This window comes from Amblyomma maculatum, chromosome 4 (assembly GCF_055883805.1).
Source record: "Amblyomma maculatum isolate TAMU_Amacu chromosome 4, ASM5588380v1, whole genome shotgun sequence".
Lineage (NCBI taxonomy): Eukaryota > Metazoa > Arthropoda > Arachnida > Ixodida > Ixodidae > Amblyomma > Amblyomma maculatum.
The window spans coordinates 57,805,803-57,819,911 of NC_139347.1; the positions used below are offsets into that span (position 1 = coordinate 57,805,803).

Below are 14,109 nucleotides of genomic sequence, written 5' to 3' on the forward strand. Positions count from 1 at the left end.
ACGCAAACAACATCAGTGAATTCTGAGTGTTAAACCTTTTTTTTTAAGCAAAAATAATCGAATTATTAGAAACACGAATGCTATTTCTGCGACGTTGTGCATATGTTAGGGATTGCAGGCAAAATTTCACTTCCAGGTGGTCCATATGATACGATTCGCTAGTCCTTCCATATACATAATACGTGACTAATCTCAATCAACATTTAACGTGGCAATAAAGGGTCGCATTCTCATCGAAGGGCCTGTTAAAAACACTTTCGGGAGATTTATTAGGCACACATTTAATGATGACACCTTACGAAATGTTTTGCGAGCCCGATGCACAAGTATGCATGCATATTTCGGCTAAATGCGTGCCTCTCAAACTAGGAAATAGCTTTCTCTTCTAGCAGGGAATGCAATAAGCTTCGCGTCAGCGAAATTTTTGTAAACACAAAAATTCGAGTATGCGTGATGCTCAAGAATTTCGAAAAATTGCAACGACGTGAAAAATAAATGCCGGACTACAGCCAGTCAATTTCGCCACCTCAAGTTCATGTCACTTCGGAGACTTGGGAGGAGTTGCCGAGGAGGGCTTCCTAGAGGTTCTTGGAGACGGCTTCGGTGACGGTCCGCGAGACGGACCAGGTTTGGCGGAGTCTTGGGCAGTGCCCGAAGTTGCGCTTGAAGCCCTGTTTTGGGTCGCGGTCGAGGCAGTTGCCACTTTGGGAACCAAAGTGGGACTTCGAACGGAACTCTCAGCGAGGTCCAGCACCAACTCCGAACTGCCCCCGAATGTCGTCTCGGCTGCGGAGACTGGAGGGGGCGTACCAATGTTGTTGCGCGCACCGTTTGTGGCAGGTTCCGAGGTCGATGCGGCAGCGGGCAAACCAGCCGCGCTGATCGAACTGTTCGCTGGGTCTAAACTCGCATCCCAGGCGGCTTGGCCGTCGCTGCGGAGTTCACTTGGAAAAGTGCTCTCGACACGCCGCGGCCTCTCCACGTACGGCACCAGGGCCATAGTCGAGGAGTCGGGTGAGAAACTCGTTTGCGTCACAGAACCGAGAAGGGCCCTTGCAATTCTGTCCTCGGGCTCGGACGGCCTCGGTTCCGGAGCGGCCTCGGATGACTGCGCCGTCGCTGTATCGTTCGCCAGAGGTTCCGCAGGAGAGCTGTATGCTCCGCTTGCCGGGAGGCTTTCGTAGCCCTGATCCGAGTCGGGCGGTGAGGAACACGGATGGCCGGCAGGACCCAGTTCTCTGTCTACGTCTCGCTGCGAGCCGGTGAGTGGTGGGAAGTGAGACACGGGATTGCCCAGAGGCCTGCTTCCGGAGCCCCTCCGAGAGGTCGCGGCGTTGCCGTGCTGCGCGGCGACTCGGGCGGCGGCTATTTCGGCAGCCCGGGCGGCCGCGACGGCCAGCATCACGGCCTCCGGGTTCGGAGCCGGTGGCATCGGGGGCGGCGCTGGAGGGTTCGCGGCAGGGCCCACGAACTGCATGCGTATGCTCACCTGAATGCCGCCTGTGTAGAACCTACAAGCGTAGGTGGAAGAAATACATGTTGTGTATAGTAAACGTTGTAAACGAAAGTAAACGCACCCTCCCCTTTCCCCTCCGCGAAACAAAAATGACAACGCTTAGGTTTGCTGCCTAAATCGATCGCGAAATTTATTTATTTTTTTTTATTTATTCAATCCTCAAAGGCCCCATTTAAGGGGGTATTAATTCGGCGATATGTGCTGGTGTGTTCGTAAGTATGTTACGCCGAACGCAAAACATACACCACCCAAGCTCCTCTACAATAACAGATATCGCAGATTTTCTCAATTTACACAAAGCCTGAACGTATTTTTTTAAATATCTGCCTCTCTCATCCATTCCTTATCCCCCTCATTTATTTTCTTATTTCATGACAAATTTCAGCTTTCCACCCATTGCACTGCTATCGCGTATTTCCTTATAAATTCTTAGAGAACGCCTTCAGCCAGGGCGTCCTTGCTTCAAAATGTAACGCCGGGAAGGTAACGCCATACGTCGGCGTTACCGAAGTATCTTATAGCTTCAGGATCCAACGAGTGCTCAGGGACCTAAGACATTTGCAGGCTGGCCTCAAGAAAACTACTGTATATTATTTCATATTGTATATATTTCTCTTTATTTTTATTTTTACCTACCCTCTCCTTTCTCCCTGTCGATCACCTCTGATTTCCACTATCGCTTTCTCAGTATCCCTTTATTTCCGCCGCCCCAGTTCAGATGCTTCACATATCAGATAGCAGCTGATACCGGGGCTAGCAAATATATTTTCTTTCCGTTTGGATGTATAAAAAAATAACCACATACTATACTACTGCAGGTTTTAGAACACGCCATCATATTCTGAAACCCGCGGCCGGTCCGGCCTTGACTATCGTTAACGGCCTCACCGAAGCAGTGCTTTGTCACAGAAGGTCACACAGCCTCAAGCGTCATGGCCGCGACGGGCGCTCTGTCGATTTCTTGCCTACAGCGAAAATATGTTTTAAGTAACCAGACACCTTAGTGGCCTCAGTTATGGTTGTAGGACCTATGTTTAACGAGCTGTATTACGAAATAAATGAGTAGACCGCTGCTAAGAATGCAAATATGTCTAATCATCAGAGAGGGATTATATATGGACCAGCTGATCTCGTCCAGAAGTTTTTTGTTTTGTTTTTTATTGCAGCACACGTGTTTGAGTTCTCTTGTTTTCCTTTTGGTGCACCTGCTATAATTAAGGTGCTATTGTTAGTAACCTGGAGTATGAACATTCGTCTATCTGGTAAGAGAGCAGGAGCATACAGTAACTAAATAGTGGTGTGGTATATGAAGTAGCAAAGGCATACACTTGCTACATATTGTGCCCAGCTATGACCATATACGTCTGAACTACACTGTTACCATTACCAGCAGAATAATCACGCGTTGCATTGCCGTTCGGAAAGCATTCTCAAGTGCCAATTTCCGTTGACCCCCCTTGCTATATTTTACCGGCTCTCACTAGCTCTATTTCCATGTTGAACCTAAATTCTAAGAGAACCGCGTGCATATGGATCGACGTTTTACAATGAGAACCAGATGATGGCTTTATGTGCTACAATCTGGAGTCTTCAAGTGGTTAGGTTAGTGCGGCTAATTCCAAGAGAACGCAAACGTTACACGGGTGGCAAGAACCAATGGGGCGGATGAAATCAGCCAATTTGCGGGAATATTGTGCTTGCAGCTATCAATAAGAGATGCACATGTCCTGCAGCGGACACGATTGGGATGACGATGATGGCATCCCAGCGACTAGGTGTGGAGGAGTGCAGCCAGCTGCACGGCGCAAGGCGCTCACCACACTATGCCGGTGTGGAAGATGAAGCTGAACCACCGCAGGACGTAGGTGCGCGCGTCCCTTTTCTTTGTCGTCCACAGGTAGTGCAGCAGCTGCCAGGTGGCCAGCAACATGTGGAAAAAGTGAAACTGCATGTCGCCGAAGAAGACGGCCGCGTCCGACGCCAGCGACGATCGAGGCCTGCGGGAGAAGGACCATGCGCCGTGTGTCCGATGTACAGGGTTATCCACTTATAGCTATAACACCGTCACTGATTTCAAAGCAACGTTGCATTCGACGCAGGCACATATTGATGCAAATCGATACAAGCATACTGGGACCCAGACGTGCTGCTTCACATGGCCTGTCACTTAGCTTTATTGTTTGGCCTGGCCGGACGCAATGACCCTTTGAAAGCAATGAGGGTGTTACAGTTAGAAGTGGGCTAGGCTGTACATTTACTGTTCTTTCGGTTGCTCTCCGCGCTCACTGTCTGGCACCTGTGCTTAATTACGGTTTCTTCGCACTGCACCACAAGTGACCGAGCTCCCGTCTTCCACATAATTATGTAATTTATCTGAACTGGCTTCGCCGCACTATCTCTGCGCGGTCGTTACCTTTCATAGTATCAAGATAGTTGAGGTGTCCACGCTAAAATATGTGCTCTGTCCCCCGTCATCTTGTGTTTTCCCCTGACAATAACAGATCAAACTGTTCGTTTGCTCCTATGTGAATACGTGCAATGTTAAGCAGAAAATGAAACTCCATGCATGACGCGCAAAGATAACATTACGACTTTACTCCGATTACGTTTTGTTCATTTTTTTTTTCTTCGCTCTTCGTTGCCTCGCATAGTTACTTTTCACCCAATAACTGCACATTGATTTGCAGCTCGTGTGTGAGACATCGAGTGACAGCGTGCACAAAGACTTCTGTTCCATATTCTAAAACGTGGGGTGCGAGGTACGCCTTTTATTTAAATACGCACTGCGCACATGCAATCAGCCAGTGACAGACGGAACCGCGGAAGTCAGCGGGTCAGATCAACGCAGGCTAGATGTGACCATGTGCACCTACCTGAACGGGACCGTGCGCGCAAATGCTAGAGTTACTCATGAAGAACTATCACGTCGTCGGGCCGACCAAGTCGCCGCGAAACAGCGGCAGCCGTGAGCGCAGAGGATAAGAGCGGCTTCGCGAAGCAGCCACGCACGAAGCACATTAGAGGATGCCCTCCACGCGCGGGAAAAAAAAATAAAAATTGCTTCCGGGCTATTTATTCTGAGCGGAAACTGCCACGCCTCCAGCTAGTTACACGGCGCCTCTACTCACGAGATGGCGATTCCATCGCCCCCTAGGATTGAGAGAGCCGCAATCTCTTTCGAATGCCGCGTAAAGACGAGGACGGTAAGGACTATGACTGGATAGGCAAGGTTCAGCCCTGTCGTAGCCTTTCTCGTCTCTGCATTCTTCGAAACATTGTGTCCGACCAATTTACCCTTCAGTCTATACCCCGCCGGGGTGGCGCAGTGGTTACGGCGCTCGACTACTGTTCCCAAGGACGCGGGATCGAATCCCGGCCTCGGCGGCCGCTTTTCGATGGAGGCGAAAAGCAAGGCGCCCGTGTGCTGTGCGATGTCAGTGCACGTTAAAGAACCCCAGGTGGTCGAAATCTCTGGAGTCCTCCACTACGGCGTCTCTCATAGCCTGAGTCGCTTTGGGACGTTAAACCCCACAAACCAAACCAAACCTTCAGCCTATTACCGCAATCTCTTCTAATCATATATAACAGTGGCGAATCTTATCGTATGCGCACATAGCATCGTGCAGAAATTAGATTCCGCGAGTGCAAGGAGTAGACTGCTGAACAATGAGGCACTAGAGCGAGGTTTCTGAAATAGACTAATAAGCAGCGGTTCTGAATGGCTTAACAAAACGTTCTGTTTTAATGTGATAGTATTAAAGGTACCGTTACTCAGAAAATTAGGCATCGGCGTCGGGATCGACGTTGTGTGTGAGAAATCACGGCCATGGCGCTGACAGGTGGTAACTGGCAGCTGGCATGGCCGAGCACTTGTTCTTCGATGGTTTGAGCCACTTAACGAGACCGCATGATATTCAAAAGTTGGGAGGAGCTGCCATTTGCCTTTTGATGTAGGAAAGGGGAATAAGAACTAACCTTCCAGTGATCTTAGATGCCGAGTCAGGCACGCTTCTCCTAGGCTACCCAGGTATGTACGGTCATGCGGCTTGGTTAAAGTGGAGCTCTTATATGACAAGTGGTCGCCTCAGCTATCGCGTCGTATTCCCTAAAGCTTAACTGTCCCACATATGTTTCCCTGTAAATCCAGCCTCTATCACAGGTTGTGACTATTGGCTAATCCTTTGACCAGTGACACAAGAAGTGGGAAAAGGAGGAAAATGGTAAGAATAATGCGCGTAAGCCTGCTGCACTTTACCGATCCAACACTGTTGCCTTCCTTAAATATGAAAATTATAAACCTGAAACAATGGCACATATGGGGTATAGCAAAACGCGAAGAAAGCAGAAACCTATACCGCTAGTACATAGGTTTCAAATGTAATCGTATGGGCTCTCAGCGAGCTTTCAAGCCTTCGACGCCTACCAATAGTTAATATTAATTCTGAGGGGGAGTTGCGGATATTCAGCCACGTCATCAGTGCATCATTTTGCAAATAGAGGGATGGTCATTTCATCTTTTACAAATTTTTATTACCAATCAATAATTCAATAAATCTTCAGAACAGGCCCTAATTCGTATGTTTTCACACAAGGTAACGGCTCTGTTCCCTGGGCTGTGCTCTGTGGGTGCTGTTCTCTGCCAGAATCCTAAGGAAATGTTTCGCCTCAGGCATTATCTTCCTGAAATGATGAATCACGAACAACCTTGCAGTCACTAATTGAAACATTAAAGCTTAATTTTTCTTTGTCCTGTTTCAGCTTCACTGAGTATTTTTAGGGGCTCCGAGCCATATAATCAAAAATTAAAATGCGGAGGCAACGTATACTTAATTTGTCCACTCTTCTAGGAGGCTTGCAGATCGTAATGCTGACGACTGCGTTTTCGAGACGTCGTTCTTAAAGCAATCTGCTTTCAAAAGTGCAATTTCAACTGTGTCTGCGTCTTTACGCAGCGACAGACATTGAGAAATTGGGCGTGATACGTACCATCCTTTTGTGGCATCCAAGATTTTGACATTTTGTGTAAACCTACGGGAATCCCATGTCATCCCGCAATGCCAGGTATCTATCACTGATAATTAGCATAATTCTTAGGGGCCAAGCAGAATGGATGCATGTAAGCACAGCGCGTCGTTCGCCTATAGCCTCTTACACATAGAAAAGAAAATGGCATTGCAAGGTCGTGGTACTGTCACGCGTGCGATAAGCCAGGGGCAATGCCGGCCTTGTGCAAACCACACCGCGAATGTCACTCGGCGACGCATTGCGCGGAGCAGCGACCTTCATACGAGACGCCGTGAGGCTCTCACTTGTCTCGAACGCGCGTAAACAGGCCGGGAAGGGAGAGAGAAAACAAGCAAGGAGGGCACCAGACCGGTGTGAGGATAAGAAACTTATCACATGCAAATTGCATTCGGATACTAGAGCGCGGCGTGCACAGTGCACTCCCCTCCCCGACGCAGCTATAGTGCATCTGTGTCACGGCCGTAAACGCACACTAATCACGCCGAGACGCTGCCGATCTCCATCTGGCCTTCAAAACACTGCACTTCTCACTTTTGTTTTGCTCGTGAATATATTCGTGTAAAGGCTACGTGTATACGAGTTGCAGAGATCATTTGCACGATTATGATTCAAGTACAAACTGATGTCGAGGGAGGCTTCAGGACCATACGCATCTAAAGCGAAGCCTTAAAAACGCTAAATTTATAATCCAATTTTTACTGACTACCGAAATCAGTAGTGTTGCAGCGTTCACCAGTCTGCGGCATCTTGCACGTTTTCAAGTGAGCCTTACCCCAGAACAAAATTTCCAGACTACATTATTTTGCTCAATTTATTAGGATCAAAGCATTTTGCAACCTCGAGATGACCAATATACATTTATGCGTTAAAACATTTATGCCGCTAGCGCTTGCCTACTGGAATGAAATGCGCGAGCAAATATCATAGCGGTCTTAGATTCATGTCAACTCCCACATGTATTTCGGATTTTCAGAACTTTCAGCTCTAGACTAAGTGCACACTAGGTCCCACTCACACATTGCTTTTAGCTTTTTTTTTACAGAGCGCTATGTGAATATTCTACTTCCCTTTCCCACATACACTCATTAGAATGCAGTCGTCAGCTGGCACATTGTGTCAAAGGTCGCGCTGCATAGATATAAAGCCCCGCTTTAACTAAGTCGTATCAAGGTGCATTCGTGGCCTAGGAGTGTCGTATCTGACCTAAGATCCAAGGCTTCCTGTTGGTTCAATTTCCATCTTATCCAGGGAATCGAACCCGGGACCACTGTTCCCCAGGTCACACATGCTACCTCTAGGAGACGCTGACAAGTTCGTACGGACTAGTTAAAACAGGGTTTTCTTATATGCCGAGCAGCCTTTCATATGATGTAGTAACTTACAACTGTGTGATTTTTTAAGAACGTGTCTGATGTAACACATGGACAAATTATGGGATCCTGCGGCCAGATACATACGTAGTTGCTCTCTAAAAACGGCTGGTTGCAGTGTTTTCACTAAAGCATCATATACGAAGCTTTATTTACTGGCCCTCAAAAAAACCTACCTCACGTTGCGGCGTATCTATCGGCCAGTGCACAAAGTTTAATCGTAGACAGCGTTCCAAAGAAAGTTTTTTTCGTTGAGACACATATTGATAAGTTGCAGCGCTGTCATGTGGAAGGTGTTTAGTGACACAGCACTGGATGACTCACTAGAAGAAAAAAAAAAAAAGCCGTTTATGCGTCCCCGTGTAGCGTTTGGAAAGAACTGCCCGAGCATTAGTTAGCCGGCATGTTGTGTGACGCCCGACAGCACAGCAAGTGACAGAATTGGCAGGAGCTCATAATTTGGGTAGCTCCTAATGAGATCTGAGGGTGGCATAGGTTATACTTTTACAAAGTGACATATACAAAGAAAAGGCTGGGCGACACGGCGCTGCGTTGTGTTGCTTATCTTTGTCATGCTGTAAAGGTTTGGCAAATTTCAATTCAAACTGACTCATCCAGTTTTCCTTTCTCCAGAGGTGAGATACGTCTCTACCGGGGTCCCTAACAGACACGCTACCCAGTGGAAACGCAGGCAAGTTTGTACGGCTTAGTTAAAGCGGGGCTTTATATCCGTGGTGGGCTTATTTATAATGTGGGACGACTGTATTATTTTAGGTATGTGTTAGGTAATAGAGGCGCAAATTAAGTGAATAGTGATTAAGCGAGTAGCAGGATATTTAAACGAGACACGATCCGCAAAGGGAGATTGCAAGCGCAAGGAGTAGATTAAACCAACACAAATAGACCTAAAAAAAAAAAAGGCATAACACGTCAGAGCAACTATGCTACATTTCCCTTGACCATGTAAACCGAGAGCCAATTTTAGTTTGCGCGTTCTGGAAAGCCAAGTTATATATACAAAAAAAAACGTAAATGGTAGCTTGATGTCACTTAGTATTAGCTGCTTTTCAAGACGGAGTATACAACTTTATTGACACTTTTTTTCCTCAAAACAATATTTAAATACTTCGAATTACTTTTATCAAATAAATTTTGAGCACGAAGAAATACTACAGACTGTGTTCATTATTAATATAAACAGCTCGAACACGAAGGCAAAGGACCAGATAAAAGAAAGCCACAGTACAAGCGCTTGTACTGTGGCTTTCTTTTATCTTGTCCTTTGTCTTCGTGTTCGCGCTGTTTATATCAATAATGAATAAGTACCAATTCGCCCAACAAAGTATCTTGGTGATCTACAGACTGGGATGGCCTGAGGCACAAGTTTCTGCTTTGTCTCGTACAACCTTCCATGGTCATACAAAACATGACATCTGGGACAGTTTGATGAACGGCAGCGCAGGAATCCTGACGGACACCCTCTGGAATGTATTCACTGCCAGTACTGCCCTCGTTCTTCGAGAGACACCGAAAGCGCAACGCGAGTGACCGCCTACCTCCGTAAGGGTCTGTCTGCAGTACCCATTGAGCAGTATGCAACTGTTTGCTGTAATGTTGGCCACCCGCTTGCTGTATAGTTGCTGTATATAGTTGCTGTCTACTTCTCGCCTACGGTGCTTACAGAAGACATGGCAGACTTGCAGCGCCTCGCATTAATTGCACGTATCACATCCGCATCAATGTTAGCAAGGGGTACTTCAGTCTTGGTATAAATACAATTTCATGCTGCTAATTAAACAAAATCCCATTCCTTCGCAACGCCTCCAACTGCTGTGATGAGCTCTCGAAGCACTTGCACTGGCCTCCTTTTTCAGAGCCAGCCATTGGTGGAGAACGTAGAACACGCCCATGCATTTTTCCGACCAATAGACTTCCTTCGTAGCAATAAGTACTGGACGAGGAGTATGTTTGGAAAAATAAAGTGTGTTCTGAATTTGTACATATCATGACTTTCTGAAACTGTTTGCTTCAATATATCACCAATTAACACTTGTGTAGGTTTATTCAAATTTAGTATTATCGAGTATTGTTATTGCTAGTCAATTTTTTTAGTTCGAGTGCTGAGAACAGACGTCGAACACTGGGACATTCCACTCGTTTCCAAGTTATATGCGGCCGTGCGCTTAAACGAATGAATCTCGCAACCGGGCGCTTCTGGCAATATTAGAAAAGTGACAGGCTCTATACACAGGGTACACGAACGAGTGAATTGTTGGCGCGTGTCGAGCTCGTACGCGACGAAAATTTACAGCTGCGACGCTCTGTTATGGCTGCTACGGAGCTATGCCAACTTTTTGAGCTCGCGAGAATGAAGATATTTTACAACCTGTTCCGCTCAATCCTATCCAGGAACTAGCACATTCATTCGGACGGCACCTCTTTTCAGGGTACCCACAGGAGCAACATTTGCGAAGCGCTCGCGCACCCACAAGCGAGAGATATAGGCTCCTTCATAACGGGTACAAACTTCTCAGGAATATACGCCGACGCTGCGTGCTCAGGCAATTTGCTTGTTTGCTGAGCGGCCGTTGAAAGTAGCCATGCGTAAGAGTCAATTACGTTAAAAGGTACATTTGCTCGAAGACCGCGGGTGCTCGGCGCAGCACATTGATTTCGCTGATTGAGCAACGGGCGCACGCACGCACGCACGCTGACACACACACACACACACACACACACACACACACACACACACACACACACACACACACACACACACACACACACACACACACACACACACACACACACACACACACGCACACGCACACACACGCACACACACACACGCACGCACACGGACGCACGCACGCACACACACGCACGCACGCACGCACACGGACGCACGCACACACGCACGCGCGCGAGCGCGCACACAAATAAGTAAATGACTGCTATACTATCTTCCGCTGTGGGGGTATAGGTCGTTCTTCATTTAGGATTTTGTTTAATTGCTAGATTGAATCACAGTGGTAGTATATCATCCGTCGAAATTTCCTAGTAGTAATGTGGAAGCTACGAGCTCGCGGCGATGCTTCCAAGCGTGCGTGGTTGGCTTCTGAGCGCGCTGCAAGAGCGCACCTGTGAAATAGGTCGTCTCGGGCCCATAGCTTCCCCTCTACGGCAAGAAGTAATGAACAGAGCATATATAGTGTCGCTGCATTCCTCACGGTAAGTTATGCTTCAACGAGTGCGTCTGAGCAAATTATACATCCACACGAAGGTAGTTTCAGTTGGCACTTGGGCCGAAGGAGCGCGCAATAATTTAGAATCGTAAATCTTGATTGCAATAGATTTGCGATATAGGTACAAGAAGTCCGGCCGCTGCATGCATCAAGACGAAACCAATAACCATTACTGGAGTCCTTATAACCTCCTACCATGTTTATTTGGCGCTAGCATCGCTATTGGTGGTTCCGCATCTACGCAAGCGAAATAATGATAATGCTTTATTCACACGCATTTTTTAGAATGTCATTTCCAGCCCACTTAAGCAATCACAGTTGGCTTGTGAGCGGGACTGGACAGTCAAGCTAGAAACATTGCTTGCAGAGAAGAAATCAAATTTTCTGATAGTTAAATTAATGAGCTATATATAACCCCCTTTATAAATGCAAAATATAAATATAATGCCCACTACGTACGCTTATACGTATAAGACGCTACAAAAAATACACTCATGAATGCAATAATACATGATAATGCAGCAATACAAGATACATTTATATACGCTCATTATGACATACAAAACAAGGTATTTCCATGGAACGCTGAAACACTGATAAAAAACAGATTTATATTGGAGAGAATCTAGTATCTCCGTCCAAAATCCCAAGTGTACTGTTTTATTAGAGATTGATTGTTCCCACCAGTGGATGTAGAAGCTTTTTCATCTGTGTAATAGTGTTTGCTTCACCCTCAATCTTCAGTCTATTAAAACAAGAAGGAACATAATAGCCACGAGTTCTTTTCTCGTAGTTTTTGTAAATGCGAGGAATGACGAATTCTTCAGCTGATCGAAGGGGACGGGTTGGAATATCATCCGTCCTAAACGTTTTGGAAAAATAGTGCACATACTATACTTAACAGCATTGTTCGCTAACTTGGAGCGCATCAAAGGCAATCAGCTTAGAGAGTTTAAAAAATCTATTTACTATAAGTTATCTGAAGTAACGCTACTATCAACACTGTTGCCTTGGAGATACTTTAGTAGCGCGTGTGCGCTGTTTAGCAAAATTTGTTGCTTTTTTTTTTTTTTTGCTGAACTGGTGGAAGTGTATTCTGCTAGCTGGATTGTCACCCTAGACTAGCTATATTTATTTGTGCAAGGTCAAGTATGTTTCTAGAAAAATAATTGCTCAATGGTCATGTTGGGAACAGCGCTAACACAGGACGGAGCGAGAACACACACAGGCGCTCCGTCCTGAGTTAGCGCTGTTCCCAACATGATTGTAAACCAACAAGCCTAACTCTCCGCGTTTCTGTGCTCAATGGTCAAATTGATTTTTTGTTAATTCTCAGCTCGTATTTCTCTTGATAATATCATATGTGCAGTTAAAACACTTAAACACTATTTGATATATAGGATAGAATAATGCCGTACCGAAAAACAAACATGCAATGACCGAAATTAAGTTACGTAAACAAGATTGCTTCATTGCAATTTATGCCATATTTTGTTTCTAGTGCTCGGTTTTCCTGCCGTCCTAACTATAACTTTTTTTACAATGTTGGAAAACTTGAGCACAAGTGCGCCTGTTGATACGAAAACTCCCGTCACGGGAGTTTTACAGTGATCCTAAAGCAGTTGTTGCAAGATTTTGGTGCTTCACCAGGTACATGCACCCCACCGAGCGCTTTGATTTCATTTGATTTGAATCCTCTTTAGTGCAACAGATAAGGGACAGGACACGCGCTAGTAGAAGAAAGGTACATTTTAGCAACGTTTGTTTCAGGGCTGGCTGATTCATGTTTCTAAGGTGGAATCCTGTTGAATGGAACTTCCGCAGCAGAAAGCCGTACAGTGCAATGCTCAGGTGGACAAGAATGTAGGAAGGAAAAAAAGAATCGGAGCGAAACTGCAAGGAGACAAATGAAGGAAACGAACACAACATCACAGTTTGAATTACTGTGTACGTTCCTACCTTTGTCCTTGTTCCCTTGAAAAGATGCAGCGCCAAAACGGACAACACGCAGATAGAGACAGACTACGTGTTTTGCGTATCTGCGTGTTGTCCATTTTGGCGCTACGTCTTTTCCACGGAACATGCACTAACTAGCCCCCCAGTAAGTGTAATTGAACTTTGTCCTTGCCTTTTGCCCATTTTTTTTTTATCTTCTTTCGAAAAATGACCCAACATACCCCGCAAGAACGTTCTTCCAGAACAAGTCCGCCATCGCACACCTATCAAGGAACAGGAAAAGAGTATTCCGAAAGTTGATAAACCGGAGCCGTTACTGATGAAGACCTCGCAAATACGGCTTACCCAAGGAAAAGTGCGTGGAAGGCGAGCAGCGCCAGTGCCGCCAAGGAGCGTACTATGTTCGTCATGGTGGGTATGCCGTGCGTGCAGACGTCCAACACCGTGCCAAAGTCGTGGGCGGCTAGCACCAGGTGAAAGCCCTCGTCGACCAGGAAGAAGGCCGTCTCCCATCGAAGGAGGCCCGACATGGCAGCCGCCGCCTCTTGCCTTCGTCTCGAGCACGCTCTGCAAAGCACCGTACGTGACTCATTAGAGAGATTTAGCACACCGTGATCCGCTACCGTGATTCACCACCACGCGTTCCACTGCGCATGCCCAGATCAATTTGATGCCAATAGATGGCGCCACATACTGGATGTCGGTAGATTAGATGTCGGCACATAGACCTGCCGCATTGGAACTAATCAGCTTGTACGCCCCGCCCACGAGCGGTAGAGGGTCACGGTGGCGGATCGTGGATCACGACGCAATTCGAGCGGCACAGTGGCACAGATCTTTTCTAAAAGGAATTCCTGTGAGTCGCTATGTCGCTCTTTCTACTCGATGCGAGCCCCTGGTGCAAGCATGATGGTCACGCACACACACACACACACACACACACACACACACACACACACACACACACACACACACACACACACACACACACACACAC

General features: G+C 46.6%; 1 protein-coding gene across 1 annotated transcript; it reads right to left on the reverse strand.

The window, feature by feature from the left end:
* Positions 1-538: 538 nt before the first annotated feature.
* On the reverse strand, positions 539-13,656 carry LOC146191137 (uncharacterized). Its single transcript, XM_084600277.1, has 3 exons — positions 13,458-13,656; positions 3,334-3,513; positions 539-1,511 (listed from the first exon to the last, which is right to left on the reverse strand). The coding sequence occupies exons 1-3, from the start codon at positions 13,640-13,642 to the stop codon at positions 539-541; spliced, it is 1,338 nt and encodes a 445-aa protein (XP_084456403.1). The 5' UTR covers positions 13,643-13,656.
* Between the last annotated feature and the right edge of the window lie 453 nt (positions 13,657-14,109).

Excerpts from the sequence above, each read along its gene's own strand:
- LOC146191137 (XM_084600277.1), bottom strand. The coding sequence starts at position 13,642 with ATGTCGGGCCTCCTTCGATGGGAGACGGCCTTCTTCCTGGTCGACGAG. Across the intron at positions 3,514-13,457 it reads TTCCACGCACTTTTCCTTGG|GCCTCGATCGTCGCTGGCGT; the intron begins GTAAGCCGTATT and ends CTTCTCCCGCAG. Across the intron at positions 1,512-3,333 it reads TTCCACACCGGCATAGTGTG|GTTCTACACAGGCGGCATTC; the intron begins GTGAGCGCCTTG and ends CTACGCTTGTAG.